Source organism: Phocoena phocoena, chromosome 15 (assembly GCF_963924675.1).
Source record: "Phocoena phocoena chromosome 15, mPhoPho1.1, whole genome shotgun sequence".
Taxonomy (NCBI): domain Eukaryota; kingdom Metazoa; phylum Chordata; class Mammalia; order Artiodactyla; family Phocoenidae; genus Phocoena; species Phocoena phocoena.
Window position 1 is genome coordinate 72,169,929 of NC_089233.1, and position 19,845 is coordinate 72,189,773.

The 19,845-nt window shown below is 50.9% G+C and overlaps 1 protein-coding gene across 1 annotated transcript in view; it reads right to left on the bottom strand.

Moving 5' to 3' along the window:
- ADA (adenosine deaminase) overlaps window positions 1–11,009 on the bottom strand; it is a 36,056-nt gene extending 25,047 nt beyond the window's left edge. Inside the window, exon 1 of the mRNA XM_065892425.1 lies at window positions 10,906–11,009. Coding sequence (XP_065748497.1) covers window positions 10,906–10,938 — 33 coding nt within the window. The 5' untranslated portion in view covers window positions 10,939–11,009. The remainder of the gene's footprint in view (window positions 1–10,905) is intronic.
- Between the last annotated feature and the right edge of the window lie 8,836 nt (window positions 11,010–19,845).

Genomic DNA, 19,845 nt, shown 5'->3' on the forward strand with positions numbered 1-19,845 from the left:
AGCCTCATGGACAATACTCCATACACAAGGCCAAGAGTTTAAGGACAAGGACTTTGGGGAGAGCTCATCAGGCTGGATGCCCAGCTCTGCCTCTTCTCTGGCTGTATGATCTTAGACAAGACACTTGATCTCTCTGAGCCTCAGTTTCCTCAACTGAAAACAGCTGCAAAGATTGCCTCCCTGTCCAAGAAGAGTTTAAGGATTTAAAAAGACAGTGTATAATGATGAAAAATCTGAAAGAGAAATTAAGGAAACACTCCCACTTACCATTGCAACAAAAAGAATAAAATACCTAGGAATAGACCTACCTAAGGAGGCAAAAGACCTGCATGCAGAAAACTATAAGACACTGATGAAAGAAATTAAAGATGATACAAACAGATGGAGAGATATACCATGTTCTTGGATTGGAAGAATCAACATTGTGAAAATGACTATACTACCCAAAGCAATCTACAGATTCAATGCAATCCCTATCAAACTACCAATGGCATTTTTCACAGAACTAGAACAAAAAATTTCACAATTTGTATGGAAACACAAAAGACCCCGAATAGCCAAAGCAATCTTGAGAAAGAAAAACGGAGCTGGAGGAATCAGGCTCCCTGACTTCAGACTATACTACAATGCTACAGTAATCAAGACAGTATGGTACTGGCACAAAAACAGAAATATAGATCAATGGAACAGGATAGAAAGCCCAGAGATAAACCCACGCACATATGGTCACCTTATCTTTGATAAAGGAGGCAGGAATATACAGTGGAGAAAGGACAGTCTCTTCAATAAGTGGTGCTGGGAAAACTGGTTAGGTACATGTAAAAGTATGAGATTAGATCAGTCCCTAACACCATACACAAAAATAAGCTCAAAATGGATTAAAGACCTAAATGTAAGGCCAGAAACTATCAAACTCTTAGAGGAAAATATAGGCAGGACACTCTATGACATAAATCACAGCAAGATCCTTTTTGACCCACCTCCTAGAGTAATGGAAATAAAAACAAAAATAAACAAATGGGACCTAATGAATCTTAAAATCCTTTGCACAGCAAAGGAAACCATAAACAAGATGAAAAGACAACCCTCAGAATGGGAGAAAATATTTGCAAATGAAGCAACTGACAAAGGATTAATCTCCAAAATTTACAAACAGCTCATGCAGCTCAATATCAAGAAAATAAACAACCCAATCCAAAGATGGGCAGAAGGCCTAAACAGACATTTCTCCAAAGAAGATATACAGATTGCCAACAAACACATGAAAGAATGCTCAACATCAATAATCATCAGAGAAATGCAAATCAAAACTACAATGAAGTATCACCTCACACCAGTCAGAATGGCCATCATCAAAAAATCTAGAAACAATAAATGCTGGAGAGGGTGTGGAGAAAATGGAACCCTCTTGCACTGTTGGTAGGAATGTAAACTGATACAGCCACTATGGAGAACAGTATGGAGGTTCCTTAAAAAACTAAAAATAGAACTACCATATGACCCAGCAATCCCACTACTGGGCATATACCCTGAGAAAACCATAATTCAAAAAGAGTCATGTACCACAGTGTTCACTGCAGCTCTATTTACAATAGCCAGGACACGGAAGCAACCTAAGTGTCCATCAACAGATGAATGGATAAAGAAGATGTGGCACATATATACAATGGAATATTACTCAGCCATAAAAAGAAACAAAACTGAGTTATTTGTAGTGAGGTGGATGGATCTAGAGTCTGTCATACAGAGTGAAATGAGTCAGAAAGAAAAACAAATACCATATGCTAACACATATTTATGGAATCTAAAAAACAAAAAGGTTCTGAAGAACCTAGGGGCAGGACAGGAATAAAGACGCTGACGTAGAGAATGGACTTGAGGACACGGGGAGGGGGAAGGGTAAGCTGGGATGAAGTGAGACAGTGGCATGGACATATATACACTACCAAATGTAAAATAGATAGCTAGTGGGAAGCAGCCGCATAGCACAGGCAGGTCAGCTCGGTGCTTTGCGACCACCTAGAGGGGTGGGATAAGGAGGGTGGGAGGAAGATGCAAGAGGGAGGGGATATGGGGATATATGTATGTATATAGCTGATTCCCTTTGTTATACAGCAGAAACTAACACAACGTTGTAAAGCAATTATACTCCAATAAAGATGTTAAAAAAGAAAAAGACAGTGTAGGTGGGCGAGTCGGCCCACAGGAAGACAGCTCCTGCCTCTCAGCCAGGGCCCTTTCCGCAGGCTGTTAAGAGAAGCACAGCAGGTGCTGGGAAACAGTGGGAAAGCAGCTGCCATCTCCCTGTTCCAGGTCGTGGAAGAAACTCTTTCCCAGCCAGGCAGAGAGCCAGAAAAATTTTAATAAACATCTCTATAAGGGTGGGGCCTTCTCTGGAACTTGGGAGCCTGGACAGGAAAGTGGCCACCCTGGCTGGAGAGGGAGTAGCCAGGGAGCCACTGGCCCCAGGGCATCCTGGAAGCACCCACGTGAGCTGCCTCCTGTGGGGGAAATCCGGCCTGGGGCCCACAGGAGGCCAGCAGAGACAGGGCCGCCAAGCATCCCTATCAGGAGGACATCCAAGTGATCACATCCCTCCGCAAGTCACTCAGGAGCAAAGGACCAGCTCTGTCACAGACCCTGCGTCCAGGGAGTTGTTGGATTCCCTGATGAAATGAATGCAATGCCCACTCAGCCGAAAGTTTATCGGGTTCTCAGAAAGTGCTCTGCTTTGGAAACACGGAAGCTTCCAGTGCAGGGAACTGCCAACCAGCTGTTTGACCTTGGACAGGTGACCCCACCTGTTGAGGCCCTGCTGGGTGCACTGGGGATGGAGAGATAAACTAAAGTGACAGAGTCCTGCTCCCGTGAGGCTTACAGTCCAGCAAGGGAGAGAGACATTAAGTAAATGTCACGTTGGTAAATGTAAAATCACAAGCCAAGACAACTCCTGGGAGGCACAAACATAGACCTACCAAAGAGGTAACAAACAAAAGAACTCGCCCAGCTAGAGGGCCAACGATGGCTTCCCAGAGAAAGCAGCGCTTAAGCTAATAGCTGAAGGATGAGGAGGAGCCAAGTAGGCAAAGGCAGGGGTGAGCAGGAAGGCTGGAAGAGCATCTAGGCAGAGGGAACAGCATGTGCGAGGGCCATGCAGTGGGAGAGGATGTGGTGGACGAGAGGAACTGAAATGGGTTCAGAGAGGCGAGCGGTTGTGGAGCTGGAGAGGCTGCAGGGGCACAAGGAGGATTGGGTACCAACCTGAGAGCAACAGAGAAGCCATGACAGGGTTTGAAGCTGAAAAGGACAAAGCATAGCAAGACCAGTTAGAAGTGGTCTTGTGAAGTTTATGAGCGATGATGGTGCCCTGGACCAGGGTGGCAAGGCAGATACGGCAAAGCAGGTGGACAGGAAGCCATGTCAAGGATGATGCTTCAGGTTGGGCCTGGGTGGGTAGCGATTCCCACGCTCTGAGACAGAGAGCCCAGGAAGAGGACCAAGTGCTGAGGGGGAGAGGAGGGGTAGGGCACAGGGAGAGAAGTACGGTTAGTGTGATCTCACTTATGTGAAGTCGGGACACCTCTGAGACCTCCAAATGCACGTGGACGGACCCAGTGGCTGTGCAGGTCTGGAGCTCTCAGAGAGGTCCAGGCTGGAAATATGAGTAGGAATATAGATGACTGAGGCTGTGATTTTGAATGAGCTCACCCACAAAGGGAACATCGAGGAAAGAGCACGGGACAAAGCCTGGACAAGCACCAGCACCCAGTGGCTTATAGAAGAGGGTGAGCCTGGAGAAGAGCTGCCAGTGAGACGGAAGGGAAACCAGGAGTGTGTGGTGTGCAGAAAGGCAAAAGGCGATCAGACTTCAAGAGGGAGGAGTCACCCCCTCACCAGGGTCAGTGCAGAGGGCTGAACGGTAGTCCCCCAAAAGATGTCCACATCCTAACCCCCAGAACATACACTTCCACAGAGGGCAAAAGATGGGATTACAAATCTTGAGAGGAGGAGTTTTTCCTGGATTTATCTGGATGGGCCCTACACCCAGTCCTCTTTCTCCTTATAGGGGAGGCAGAGAGTTTTGAGAGACACACGCAAGAGAAAGCAGCCCTGGGACCACAGCAGCAGATGAGAGCGGCACGGCCACAAGCCAACGGACACCTGCGGCCACCAGGTGGGGAAGAGGCAACAAACGGTTACTGAGAAGCTGGGGGGCGGGGTCCCTGTGAGAAGAAAATAGAGGAGGAATCAGCCAGGGGGAAGGAACAGGAAGGAGAGCGAACAGGCAGAGGGACATGCAGGCACTAAGTGTCGGAATCAGGTGGTGAGAGATGAGGCCAGAGAGAAAGTTAGGGGGGTGGAGGGCAGGGAGATCTCACAGGTCGCAGTAAAGGACGATCCCCTGAAGGGTTTTGCACGGGGGAGTCACCTTTTCAAAGCTTTCTCTGGTTGCTGTGTGGAAAGCTGGCTGAAGTCAGAACAGAGGACAGAGCTGACACAGTGGTGCAGGTGGGAGATGAGCCACCACTGGGAAGACTTGCGGCAGCACCAGACACAGCACATGCTCAGGGAGCCTGAGCTGAGCAGTGAGAGGAAAGGAGGCCTCAGAGAGCCCCCGGGCTGCGGGAGACTAGAGTGCCCCGGGGGGAGGGAAAGCAGAGCCTGCCACTTGCCCACCGTGCCCTACAGGTCCCAGCCCTCCTCAGGGCCTCCTGGGAAGCTGCCCAGACACGTTTCAGGGGAGGAACAGAGGCCAGGAGCTGCCTCCACAGGCGGTCCAAGCTCAGGCAGGCCTCCCACTGAACTTTCTGGAAAACTGAGACTACCCATGGAGAAATCTGTCAGCTCAGAGGTGGATGGGGACCCTGCTCCGTTGGACCCATGCAGAGAAAAGAAGTAGCAGCAGTGGCCTCCAACTCACTGAATATCTCCTATGTTCTACATGCATCATCTTATTTCATTCTTACAACCAGTGAGGTGGGGACTTCACTCCCAGTTTACACATGAGGAAACTGAGGCTCAGAAAAGTATCCAAGGACACAGAGGCAGTGGTGGAGTTAGGATTTGTACCCAGGTTTGAACCTTGAGCTCCTGCTCTTCTTGCTCGGCAGGCCTAGCCTCAGATGTAAATAATCCAGCAATAAAAATAGCTGTTTACTGGTATCAGACCCTTTATTTCATTTGGTCTCCACCCCTAGGCAAGGGACACACCAGCTCCATGTTGCAGATGGGGAATTGACTTGCCAAGCTGAGCTCAGAGGAATTCCGTGACCTGCCCAGGGTTACCCAGACCGACAGTGGCAGAGCTGGGTTAGAAGCCAAGCCCCTCCACCTCTAACCCAAGTCCTGCGCGCTGCCACACGACCTCCCTGGCGCTTGCGCCAGACCCACACCCGGCCTCCTGACCACTCAGGAGGAGAATCTCAGCACCCCCCTCCCCTGCATTCGCTCTCCATGGGCCTGAGTCACAGCGAACGTCTGACAGAACTGCAGGAAATCCTCCAGGTCCAAACAGGGAGCATCCCCACTCGCCACAAAATATTTCCTAAGCCCCCTTCAGGTGCCAGGCTCTGTGGGGACGTGGGGAAACATGCCGAGTCCTTGCTCTCAAGAGACGCCAGGCAGGCCGGTAAGGCCCAGGGAGGTACATGCACTCGCCAAGGTCTCCCAAGGTGTCAGTGGCAGAGCCAGGATGGGGACTCAGGGTCTTGGACTCCAGGACCAGACACTCCCACATCTGACTCCCGCTCACAACTGGAGGGGCTGTCTACCTTCAAGGCACACCTGCATCACACTGCTTCTCCCCAGACCCCCTGCAAACACACCCATTTTGTTTTCAACCCACTGACTTTCTCAGTTTCCTTACTTACCATGCCCCTGTCCCCAGCTCTTAGTTTCGTTAAAGCGGGGACTTTGTGCTATCATGCTGTACCCTCAGGGCCTAGGACAGTGCCCGCCTAGCAAGAAGTGCTCAGTAGGTGCTGAATGACTAAGTGATTGTTTTCTCCTCTCCCTGTCCCATGTCAGCAGTGCTGTGTCCTCTCCCTGCAGCAAGGAAGGGCTGACCTACCCCCTTGGGCCTGGCAGAGAACCCAGATGGGGCAGAGTAGCCAGGGTTGCTTGACCCCCCAGAGCCCGGGCACTGCAGTCAGAACCTGGATGAGCCACAGGTGCCCACTTCCCCTCTTAGCACTGCTCTTGGCATGGAGCTGGGCAGAACCGGAGGTCAGTGCCCTCATGCCACCACAGCCTCTCAGCTGACTTTTGGGGTCAAGCCAGGAGACAGAGCAGCTCCAGGTCTGACATTGTTTCAGTCACACGTCCTCCAGGCAAGTCCTCTGGGCTCAGCCGCATCTGGGCTCCTATAGCTCCGAGGTACAGAGCAGAAGGGGCCCAGCAGTCCCTCGGTGCCTCCTGCTGACTCAGGGCCCAACCAAGCTCTCTGCTGCCTCTGTGAGCTTCCCCAGGGGCTTCACACAAGGCAAGGCGTGTCCTCAGCCAGGGGGACGTCCTGTTGGGCAGCAGCCCCTAGGAACTTAGCACGGTTACCCCCATTCTCTAAGCGAGAAGATTAAGGGACTTGCCCTAGGGCACAGTCTAATGAGCGCCACACCAGGAAGCTGTCTGACTCTAAAGCGGGAGGTCACAACCACCACGGCACACCCTGTTCACCCTGCATGTGGGAGCTGAGTCAGCACAGGTAAACTCTAAACATGATTAATAACCGGGACGAGGCTGATCGACCGCAGCTGAGCTGGCGTTGGCCTGCCCCCCCCCCCACCCCGCCCCAGGCCTGCACTTGGCATTTCATGTAGGGTGGATACAAATATGATTCCCGTTTTACAGATGGGGAAACCGAGGCACACAGAAGCAACTCACTCAGACCCCCAGAGACTGTCTCTTCCCCCAGCTTGCCGCTCTGGAGGCTCAGAACCCTAAGGAGCGTGAGTGAGCCTAGTCCCAACACTGTGGGTAAATGTAGGCTTGAACCTCACCTTGGCCACCCTGGCTTACTCTTCTCCCCTGTCCAAAACCAGGCCACAGTCCTACCCTTCCCTGGCCCAGGGGGCACCCCGCAGGACAACAGGGCAGACGGACAAGCTTCTTCCAGTTCACAGGGCCCCTTCCCACCCAGGCCAAGCCCACCCTGAGGTCAGATGTGGAATCAGGAGGCTGGCTGGCCTGGCCTGCCTCAGTGTGTGACCACAGACACTGCACTTCCCTTCTCTGGTCCTTGCTTCTTCCTCTGTCAAAAAAAAGGCTTCAATGAAACCCAATCTCACTCTTCCCCTCCCTCCCAACTACCCCGGCAGGGCAGGCGTTGTAACAGGTAAGGCCGGCAGGCTCTTCCCAGCCAGGGGCATTTTTCTTTTAACAGGTGGCTCTGGTAACAAAAGCACCAAAAGCCGAAGCAGTGCTAATGCAGTGTGCTTTGTGGCTGGAAGATAAGAGGAGGGCTGGAAGACAAGAGGAGGGGGGGAGGGGGAGAGGGGGAGAGGGGGAGAGGGGGAGAGGGGGAGAGGGGGAGAGGGGGAGGGGGGAGAGGGGGAGGGGGGGAGAGGGGGAGGGGGGGAGGGGGGAGGGGGGAGAGGGGGAGAGGGGGAGAGGGGGAGAGGGGGAGAGGGGGATATGCAGGTGGAGAGAGGCCACCGCAGGCCCCCACCAGGGAGGAAATGCACACCCGAGGGCCTGCTGCGCCAGCCAGGTGCTTCACAAGCCCTAACCAGCATCCATTTCCCCCAAGAACACTGTGACCTTGGCTTTGTCAGCCCATTTTACAGAGAAGGAAGATGGGGCTCAGGGAATTGTCCACCTGAGCCCTTGTAGCTGCTGAGTGGTAAAGCAAGGATCCAAGCTCAGTCTATCCGAATCCCACAGCCACCCCAATTTACAAAGTGGGTGTAAATCAGCAAAGCACTTAACAGCATCTGCTTCAGTCTTAGGTAGGTCTGGGTTCTAGTCTAACTCTGCTGCTTTCTGGCTGTGTGACTTTGACAAGTTCCTTCCCCTCTCTGAGCCTCAGTTTCCTTATATGTATATGAAGATAATAGTAGGAGTTTAAAGGGCTGTTGTGAGCATTAAATGAGTTACTATATGCAAAGCAGTTAGAACAGTGCCTGAAACGGAGTAAACATTCAAATATGAGAAAGAAAAGTATGTTGGACATTGAGGCTCAATTCTGTGCATTAGGAAGGGACCGGGCTGTTCCAACCTGGACCAGCTCACTCTCCAGCCTACAGCTTCAAGGCTGTCAGATTTTGTGTAGCTTGGACAAGCCACTTCACCTTTCAGGCCTTAATTTCATCATCTGTAAATGGGGACGTAAACATCCTCCTTGTTGAGTTGTCCAGAGGATTCTGTGAGATAAATCACTGAAGGTGCCTGGTACCCACAAACACTCAAATGGCAGCATTGTTACTGTTATTATAATGACAGGCATGTGATCAGCGTTGCTCTCCGCGACACTGAACTCCTGAGGGCCATGGGATTTTCCAGCCTTGCCTCATGTGGAAACAGACTGATAAGGGCCACCCCTCCACCCCCCTTTGTGTTCAGGAAGCTACTTGTTGAAATAACACAATCAGAGCAGATAGGCAGCCACCTAGGATTTTGCTACTCAAAGTGTGGTCCACGGCCCAGCAGCATTAGCATCTCCTGGGAGCTTGTTAGGAGCACAGCATCTCAGGCCCCATCCCAGATCTCCTGATTCAGTCTGAACGTTGACAAACGTCAGGTGATGTGACTATACGTTAAAGTTTGGAAAACACTGCCTTGCTCTGCCTTCTCAAAGTTGGCCAGTCCTGAGACTCACCTGGTGGTAGGTATGAGAAGCCCAAGAGCCCAGCAGAGGCTCCTGTCCCAGAAAGACCCACACCTGGGGCACTGGAACCAGCCCCCCGCCCCCCAAAGGCTTCTGCAGAGGCAGTTCAGGAAAGCTGGCTAGGGTATGGGATTTTTGAAGCCAGCCCACCCTGGGCTCAAACCCCAGCTTGGCCACATCCTAGCTGTGTGATCGTAGGCCTAGTTAATCTGTGCCTCTCTGATCATCTCTAAAAGGCGATGACACCAGCTACCTCCCAGAGTCATTGCTCGGATCAAATGAATTAATGAAGGTTAATGTATTCAGAATGGTGCCTGGCACAGAGCGATAATTCAACAAATAAGCTCCAGCTGGTAATACTACTGGTTCTCATTACTGGCTACTCCACCCATGGGAAGGCAGGGAACTGGCTCTGAGATTCACACTCCTGGCTTTGCTGGCAAGCTCAGGCACGTTCCCTCCTCACAATAATATAAAATGTAGGACATGTCACGTACATAGTGGTTGACACTCTACCTTCCCTCCCAAGCATTGCCTTTTAACCTTTGGACACCCCCATGGCAGGTGGAGCCCATTTCCCAGGTGTACAAACTGAGGCCTAGAGAGGGGAAATGACCTGCCAGCTTGAAGCAGAGAGGATAGGGAGAGGCCAAAAAAATGGGCATGATAATAATAGTCCCTCCCTCATAGGCCTGTTGTAAAAGTGTTGCAAAGACTGAGTTGGTGCATATAGCAAGTTCTACAGAAGGGTTGCCTATTATTTCTCTCCATAACCCCTATTTCACTCCCCGTCAAGGAGTGTCTACTGCCTTGGGATTCATATCAGGGTAAGATGATCCCCCAGCCCAAGGGCAGAGGGAATCCCAAAGCAACAAAAAAAAAAGGAGAAAAGGGGATTCCCTGGCCATCCAGTCGTTTGGTCTCCATGCTTTCACTAAGATCCCGCAAGCCACGTGGTGTGGTCAGGGAAAGAAAAAAAAAGCCTTCAGAGGAAAGAAGAATTAATGATGGGGCATGGGGCATCCAGACGAGCTGTGAAGGAGGCATGGGGGATGCAGGAGCTCAGCCCCAGTGCCTGCGACGTCTGGCAGGGAGTAGCGAGCATTTGCCCTCTGGTAGGGGCACCAGAAGTGGGGGCCAGGCCTCACCTCCTCAGAGCCCCGCCTCAGCTTCCCCACCTCCTCATGGATTCTCACCAGTGCTTTTCCAATGATATCTGCCATCATCACTCACACCTATTTCTCAGAGAGGTAAATTGAAGCTGATTGCAGCTCACTCCTTCCCCTAACCCACCCCCAGCAGTCTCAACCCTACTAGCTGATTCACCCTGCTGAACAGACTCCTGGGTCCCTGCCTTCCTTGGACTGAATCTCAGTGCTCCAAAGCCCACCAAGTGGGCCCAGACCCTCCCTGAACCCACCATTCCCTCCCACCCAAGCTGGTGGGAGGAGGGACAAGGGGTTTATCCCCTGGGGCTAGTGACCGTGGCTTGGCCCCAAGTGAACCCTACCGGGGCCCAAGGCCCACCCAGCCCCTCTAGTGTGTAGAGAGGGGTGCCCTGCTCCCCTCCCTCCTGTCTCTGGCATGGCCCACTGCTCTCACGGGCACATCCACAAACCTAGGCTCCTTGGCACTCAAAAACTGTCACAGTGTTGGAGTATAAAGCTGTTTCCATTCACCCGGCACTCCGTATGTGTTGTCCACAACACTAGGTGCCTATAGGTGTAGAAACAGGGCCCCATTTTACAGCTGAGGTTCAGAGAGCTTAAGCCACCTGCCTAGGCGCACAGCGCCAGCGGTGCTAGGACGCCCATCTGACAGATAGTGAAACTGAGACCCAGATGGGTCAAATCAGAGGCAGAAGCAGAACTTGGAAGCCATCAAGGGGCGCCTCCGGATTCAGGACTCTTCCTGTCTCTTTGCCTCTCATTAAACGGCCTGGAGGCGGGCGAGGGCCTGAGCTGAGGGAAGAAAGCGCCTGCAGGGGCCCCGTTTGCTCCCCGGCCGTGGATGCCCCTAAGCCCTCCAGCCAGACAAGGACCCAGACGCCGAACCCCGGACCCCGAGCCCCCGCCCGCGCTCACTTTGGGCTTGTCGAAAGCTGGCGTCTGGGCCATGGTGCCAAGCGTGCACCCCGGCGCTGCTCCCTCCGCCGAAGATCGGTGGTCCCCCTGGGTCGATGGCCGGTCTGCTTTCCCGGGGGCCTGCAGTGATCGCGGCCCGCCAAGCTCTTCTTAATAGGGCCCGGCTCCACCAACCCCGCCTGCCCCGGGCCCCGCCCCCGCCCCCGCCCCCTTGCCGGCTCCCCGCTCCGGCCAACAGACCCGCGCGGCGCATTTCCTGGAACTCCTGCAGGGCGGTGGGGACTTACCCGAGCCACCTCGGGGCCGCGGCCCGCCCCCAATCGCTAGCCCGGGACGCCGGGTTGGAGGCACCTGTGGGCTCAGGCTGCAGCCGCCTGGCCGGGCTCTGCCTCCTGCCCGGTCCCTCCGGCACGTTCACGCTACTGCCTGGGCGCCTGCAGGGTGCCAGGCCCGAGCTGGAAGCTGGGAACCGGTGCGCTTCACAAACCTCGTGGGGCTCGCACTCTACCGGGCGAGACACACGCTCATCGCAGAATCACACAACGTAAATGTATAATCAGGAAGCTTTAATGGAGGCCAGCTGTGGCCTGCAGGTGGGTGCAGGTGGAGTAGAAGAGGGAAGCCGAGGTGGAGAGGGCATTCTGTGTGAGAGATCCCAGGGAGCTGGGGAATGAAAAGAGAGGAGGGGGCACACGGCAAATCCCCTCCTAGGCATTTACCCTTGAAAAACCGGCCCACAGTGCAGCCGGAGAAAGCCTGCAAGAATGTTCCCACCAGCGCTGTTCCTAATAGCAAGAACATTGGAAACACCCAGATGCCCATCCACAGGCGGGTGGGCAAATAAACTGGAATATTCATACCATGGAATATTATACTGCAGTAAAACTGAATGAACTTCAGCAGACAACAACACATCTATCTCACAAACAATGTTGAATAAAAGAATAAGTTGCAGAAAACTACATACTCTATGGTGCAACTTATAGAATGTATAATAAAAACGAAACCAAAAATATGCATGTTTAGACAAACATGCATCCGTAGAAAAAAATTTTAAGCAAAGGAAAGATAAACACAGATTTGAGAAGAATGGTTATCTCAGGGGAATGGGGGGGAGGAGGGGGCGGGAGCTGCATACAGGTACATTCATGTTATTGGTGGTGTTCCAGTACTTGGGTGGGATGGTGCTGCTATTTCATTTCATTATAGAATAAATACATTAATAATAAATAAGGGGGAAAGAGGGAGTGGGAGAGTGGAGGGCAAGGGGCCAGAGAGTCAGGCAAGAACCAGATCACATGGGGCCTGTGGGATGCGGTGAGGATTTGGTCTTTCCCCTGAGAGCACTGGAAAATCAATGGAGGGTTGTAGGTGGAGGCAAGATGAGGTTAAACTTTTGTTTGGGAAAAACATTCTCCAGCAGCTACTCCAAGTGTGGTCCTGAAATCATCAACCACAGACTCTCAGACCCCATCCCAGCCCTTTTGAACCGGAGTCTGTACTTGAACACCATCCCCCATGTGGTTCGTGTGCAGCTGGAGATGAAGCCTGGGCTTGCTGCTCTGAGGGGAAGGCATTGCAGAGGGGCCAGAGGATGCGTGGGAGAGCAGGAAGGAGGCAACTGCAAGGTCTGGGTGGAGATGCCCGTGACAGTCGGGGAGATGGGGAAAATCAGATGCAAGCTACATTTAGGGTATAAAATCAGCTGGGCTTGTGTCGGGTTGTGTGGGAGTAAGGGTGAGAGCGGGTCAAAAATGATCCTTCGGATACATTGTTGAAGCCAGAGGGGTTTTCTGTAAGATCCTTTACTGGCTCCGCATGTCACTCAGGGTACATGATAATGGCTCCTGTTTACTGAGACATGCTTGGAGCCAGGTTCTCAGGGAAGCACTTCATCCCATTTAATCTCTACAGCATCCTGTGAAGTAGGAATGGGTCCCACTTGACAGATGAGAACTCTGAAAGGACAGCCTGCTTGGCACATGTGTTATACATGGCAGAGCTGGGATTTGAATTAGAATCTGACTCCAGAACCTTCACTCTCCTCCTTATTACTGTCTCCCCAGCCCCTGTCATGACATTCCAGTCCCTCTCCAACATCACTTCCCAGCACATTCCCCAAACACTAGTCAACCTGGATGACTTGCTCGTTGGTGAAAAGTGACACGGTTCTTTGCTAGTCTTCCCATTGCCCGATGGAGTCTAATTTTCCTCCTTTTGTACCTGGGCTGGACTGAGTGACTTGTTTGATAGAATGTGGTGGAGGTGACATTCCTGGACTTCGAGCCTAGGTCATAAGAAGTCTTGCAGCTGCCACTGGGACCTCTTGAACATTCTTTCTGGGAACCCAGAGTCACTGTGTAGGCAATCCAAGTATGTTGAGATCATCACACTAAGAGAACCCATGTATAGTCATTTCAGTCCACCAGCCTCTCCAGCATCTCCACCAAGAAACCAAACACACTAGTGGAGCCACGTTGGACCCTCTAGACCAGAACAGCTGCCAGCTGAATATGTGGAACAGAAGAATTACCCAGCCGAGCCCAGCCCAAAGTCCTGACCTACACAATTGCGTATATAATAACTGGCTGTTACTTGGAGCCACTAAAGTCTTGGGGTGGATTGTTAGGCAGCCGTAGATAACAACTGCTGGCTCCAACACACCCCAGCTCCTCCAGTCCCTGCCCCTTAGTTTACTCCATCCTGACACCTGGAAAAGCCTTCTCCCAGATCCTGCACTATCGAGATTATGCTTTCCAAGCAAGTCAAATGCAAAGGAAAAAAATCAGGCTGCATGCTGCACATCTTCTGTTCAGCCCTCCAGATGCACTTTCTGCCCTTCTCGCTACTGCTGTGCCAGGCAGCCTGACCACTATGGAAACACCAATAGGCTCGCTTGCTCTCTGGCTTCTGGTGGGGTTTGGTTGATAGGGGGCACCAGCAGGAGATCGGAAGGTGGGAGGAGGGAGAAGTCAGGATGTTTATTCCCTCTCTCCCTCCACAGTCACTGGGTCAACTGTGTCTCTCTACCAAGGTCAAGGCTCCCAACAGGTGGCCCTCTCCGCACCATTCCCTCTCCAGGTTCCCTCCTGCCCCTTGGGCTACTGCACTAGCCTTCATTGCTTTCCCTAAACTCTGCTCTCTGGGTTAGGGTCCCCCCAAAAGCACAGCTTGAGATAAAGATTTGAGCACAAGTAGTTTATTTGGGAAGAGATCCCAGGAAACATGGGAAGGGGAGGGCAGAAGTGAGACAGGACGTGAGAGAAGCTAATACATCCAGACAGCTTACCAGACAAGACAACTGGAGCTCAGTCCCTCAGGGGAACTCGGAGATGAACGAAGAATGTGTCCCAGAGCTAATCCAACTGAGGAGCAAGGAGGCTGCCAGGTTTGTCCACCCACGGTCGACTGTCATTGTTGGAGGGCTGCTCCGGGATGTTCCGTTCCTGGAGTTTGTAGGTTGCTCAACACAGCGGCTAAGCTTACTTGCACAGTTAGAAAACCCCTGCAGGAGAGAGAGAGAGAGAGAAAGAGAGAGAGAGAGAGAGGGAGGGAGGGAGGGAGGGAGGGACGGAGGGAGGGAGGGGGGGGAGGGAGAGAGAGAGAGAGAGAGAGAGAGGGAGGGAGGGAGAGAGAGGGAGGGAGAGAGAGGGAGGGAGGGAGAGAGAGGGAGGGAGAGAGAGGGAGGGAGGGAGAGAGAGGGAGGGAGAGAGAGGGAGGGGGAGGGAGAGGGAGAGAGAGAGAGAGAGAGAGAGAGAGAGAGAGAGAGAGGGAGGGAGGGAGAGAGAGGGAGGGAGAGAGAGGGAGGGGGAGGGAGAGGGAGAGAGAGAGAGAGAGAGAGAGAGAGAGAGAGGGAGGGAGGGAGAGAGAGGGAGGGAGAGAGAGGGAGGGGGAGGGAGAGGGAGAGAGAGAGAGAGAGAGAGAGAGAGATGCTGACTCAGGTATTAGTAGGAAGCAGCTGTTGCCACGTAGAGGTCATTGCTGAGGACATATGGGCAGTGCACTGACAGCTACACCTACCTACTTCTTTGTAAATAAATAATTTGTAAATTTAGTATTTTTTCAGCTTTACCAAGGTATAATTGACAAAATAGTAAGATTAAAGTGTACGATGGGATGATTTGATATACGTATCCATTTTGAAAGGATTTTTCCCCATTAAGTTAAGGCATGCATCCATCACCTCACATATTTACCTCTTTTTGCATGTGAGAACATTTAAGTTCTATTAGCAAGCATCAATTATACAATAATGTTATCAACTATAGCCACCATATTATACACTAGATCCTCAGACTTTATTCATTTTATAACTGAATGTAAATAATCCCTTTATTAAACTCTCCTCAATTACTCAGTTTGAATGTGTCGCCTGGTTCCTGCTGGGACCCTCAGTGATACAGGCTGGCCTTGAATTTCTCCACGTCAGTACACAGTGGGCCAATGTCTACAGAGTTGGAGGAGGGATGGAGAGAGATACCCTCCCCCAGATTCATTATCCACAAAGTACATCATTCCTGGGTGAAGAGAAGCGAGATCTATTTTCAAACACGCAGGAATTGTAACTCTCATACCCTTCCTGAAAAATCTAGTTTAAGATCTAATTCCAGTCAACAACAACCAACAAAAAACAAACAAAAAGAACCCCACAGAACTAATGAATAAGAATATCCCAGTCTGAAACAATCCTGGCCAGGAGTATTATCTCCAGTTAAAGAATTAAGTTGTGACAATAACATTGGTAACTTAGTACTACAGCACTAAATGTAATTGTTAAAGTTGTGAAGGGGAAAAGTTACATAATGAAAAAATTCTGACTTTCAAGGCAGATGTATTAGGGTAACGGTAGTTACTGTAACACACAGACTGTTACAAATACCTGGCAAATATGCTAGAAGTAGAGCTCTTGTTCATGTAACAATTCTGGGTGGGCAGAAACTCTCCACTCAGTCCTTCTAAATCTACAACACCTGGCTCTCAAGGTTACCCTGGGGGTCATCTTTATTCCAGCCATTCAGAGGGGGAAGAGAGTATTAAGCAGTGTTGGGGCTTTTGAGGGGCCAGGCTCAGAAGTAGCCCACAACTCTTCAGTCCACGTTCAATCACCACAACTGGGTCATGTGGCCACACTGAATTGCAGGGGAGACTGGGAAATGTAGTAGTCCAGGCTGGGAAGGAGCGGAGAGCCCGGATGTGGATGAGCATCTAGCAGTCTCTGCTGGAGTGGGAATGCATCTTCCTGAAGGTAGAGCCCTTTTGCTCCCCTTCCCATAAGACTTGTCATCATCTTCCATGTATCAGAGTCATGGGACCTTGTGTAACCTCACCAGCCAGGTAGATAGTCTTCAAAGGCAGGACACGTTCAACTTCTCCTACATCTCCAGCCCTGGCCCAGGGCCTGCTGGAGAGTAGGAGCTCGTTATATGTTGGTGGAATGATGGAAGGTGGTAGACAATTCAGATCATTGTTCACAAGCTCCTGAGATATACGGGAAGCCCTCGCCTGAGCGTGACCTTGTGTCCAGTCCTATGAAGGGCTCAGGCTGCCTTGGGTTAAGGGAGGGCAAGTCAAAGCATAAGGGAAAGGATTTCAAGACATAGGCAAATTAATCCCTCTTAACCCCACACACTCATACAAAATACGTATCACAATCATAGCTCCTATTTATTGAGTATCTATTAGGTGCTGGTTATCGCAAGAAGGTATGTGCGTGATCTCATCAAATTCTCGCAGCGGCCCTGTGAGGTAAGTGATTAGCTCCGTTCACTGGTGCAGAAACCGAGGCTCAAAGTGGTGAGACGTGAAGCTGGAGTTTTGAGTGTAAATACGCTAGACCTCAACCTGTGCTCTTGACCTCTGTCAGCATCTGAAGAAAACAGGATAGGTTGGGCGGCAACCAGGTCTGGAAGAGCCCTGGGTGGACAGGCAGGAGCCCTGGGTTTGCATCCCAGCTCCGCATCTGGCTCTGCGTGACTGACAGTGGGTTACCTCATTTGTTCAGCACATAGTTCCCCAGCTGGCTCTGTGCCAGTCACAGGATATGGAGAGGAAAGTCCCAATCCCAAGTTGCAGTGCAGCAGGGGGGCCACAATAGGACAAGAGGGTCCTTAAGCATTTCTTCCTCTTTGGCTCTGTTGTCTTCTTCTGAGAAACTCTGAGCAAGGGGTTGGGACGTCAAGGGTTGCAAACTCAAAGGCTGACAGAGCCAGCATGGAATGCAGACTGGAGTCTTGGCTCCACTGCTTCCAGCTTTGTGACCTGTGACCTAGGCAAGTCTTCTCTGAGCCTCAAATTCCTCATCTGTTGAGTGGGGACACACATTTACATACCAAGCTCATAGGGTAGTGCGTATATATATAACATACCTAGCTCATAGGGTAACCCATATACATATCTAGCATATAGGATAACGTGTGTGTGTGTGTGCGTGTGTGTGTATATATATATATATATATATATAAAACTAGCTCATAGGATTATATATGATTATATATGATTTATATATAATATAGGATTATGTGTATCTATAAAATATTATATTTGTAATATATATACCTTACATATTATAGAACATATGCCTTATAGATATTTTATATTATATATATACCTTATAGATATTATAGAAATTTAATATACATATATATTAGCAATAGAAGCGGGGATTGCTCATGAGGGAGCAGATGCTCCAACTAAATCCTGCCGTGCTGAATTAATTCAGTGTTGCCAGATCCTCCAGTTATTCAAGAAAAGCCAAATATTCCCATTTTAATGTTCAAAATGTGTTCAAATAGCTCCTGATTTTAAAAACTTTGTATGAGCTAAAGAAAACATCTGTGGGCCAGATTTTGCCCCTGGCCCCGTGGACTCCATAACAGCTAGGGTCTCTGCTGATTCTCATCTTCTAGGATCTCTGAATAGGAAAGAGGACAACAAGGGAGGGGTTGCCCCCAACTTAAGTTTATAGGATCGGAATCAGATGCGCACAACAGAAAGTCCTAAAATAATAGTAGCCAAAACAAGAAAGAAGTCTATTTCTCTGTCCTGTGAAAGAAGTCCAAAGGTTGGCAGTGCAGGCTGGTATGGCAACTCCATGAAGATGGTTCCTTCCATCTCTCTTTCTGCCATCCCTAGCAAGTGGCCCCTTTCCTCATTGTGCAGTACGGCTGCTGGAGCACTGGCCATCACATCTGCAGCCCAGAGAGCAGAGTGGAGGAAGACCATTTCTCTTATAAAGATACTTCCTAACTTGCTCACAACACTACTATTTATATAGTCACATGGCCACACCTAATTGCAAAAGAGACTGGAAAATGCCTTGGAGCTAGGGGGCAAGGTAGCTATCTAAAAAGGGAGATTCTGTTACTAAAGAAAAAGAAGGTAGTAGATATTAGAAGGCAAATAGCCTAGTGTGTGAGGAGGGCATGTGGTTAGCTGGAGGAGGTATTACCAGGCAGCTAGCCTCTGCCGCCCACTTCACCTTTCTGCCTCATGTCTTTGAGTCTCTTTCCGACCAAAAGAAAATTAGAGAACAAGACAGAAAGAGGCCAGCTGAATAGAATAATGACAGCAGCAACTTACCAAGGACCTGCTAGATTCCCGGCCCTGTGCTGAGCCTTGCTGTACATTCTCTCAGATCATCACGGTCCAGCCTCTCCCGAGAGGGAGCCTCCTGCTCCGGTGAGGAAGGGTCATGCCCTGCCTGTGCCAGCTGGGGTAGATGAAATCCAGTTTTCCCACAGATGGTTACCCACCAGCCTTTCTGGTTTTAATTCTGCTCTGTACTCGGCCTTTGGAGATTCCCGGTCCCTCCGACCCCTGAGACTTTCTGAAGATCTTAAATTGTCTTGTGTCCTGATGGCTCCCCCTAAATTGTCAGGTTTCAACCTCTCGGGTTTCTTAAGTCAGTCCCCACTCACCATCTGCTTTCCAGCTTCCAGAATGTGGTTGACTCCTCTTATCTGCTGTCATCTTCTCACACGGTCTCTTTGTTCCAGCGGACAGGTGTGCTTTTTTTTTTTTTAATGCCTTTATGTCCTCATACTGGAACTCCAGAGAACAGTGAAGGTAAATCTATCTGTTCAGTCTGCCACGTTTAACTGGCAGCCTCCAGCCTGCATCCTTCACTCGGGCAGCCCTCAGCAGTAGAAGGATTGTATAGCATTCCCATGCCAGTCCCCCTTCTTCCTCACCAGCTCCAGGAGCCCGCGGGACCCTCAGCGCATGGGGCTCTCTTTCTCCCCCTCTGAGTCGGGGTACGCTTATCTCCTGCCTCTACGGCCCCAGACCTGCTTCTCAAGGGCAGGGGTCTTGCCTCTTTCTTCTTTGCACTTAGACACGACTGGGCAAGCCCGTGGCAGGTGGCTATTAGTCTCTGGTGTGGCTCATTCCTGAGAAGTCGGGGTGGGCTTTAATGAGTTAAAATTCTAAGCTGGGGGTGTGAGCCAGTCATCTCTAAATTGGAACATCAGAGCAAATCTCCTCCCAAGGGTATCCCCACTGTGTTTACAATGGAGTCCAAAGTCAGCACTCAAGGGGAAAACCTGATAGAGTTCCCTCGTTCTTGTAAACCCCTCAGGAAGGTGCTGAGGTGGAGACAGACACGCTGCTGCTGGGTGACTCTGACACAGCCGGCACCTCCTCCAGGGTTTCCTCCCCATGTCTTGCTTAAGTGCCCACAGGAGATCCTTGTTTGGGTTCAGAAACCATGTTGTATGACCAATACGCATTCCCAGACCCCAGAATCCCCCTCGGTGGGTCCTGAGGCTCACAATACTCATAAGAGAAGAGGCACGTGGTCCCCAAGAACCAGGGTGAGCATCCATCCCCGCTGCATGGGCCTGATGAGTTTTCTAGGATGCAGGAGTTCCAGTGCTGAATCCAGGACAGTACCAGGGCAACCTGGATGGCTGGCTTACCATCAAGAACACCTGTGGCAGCAGG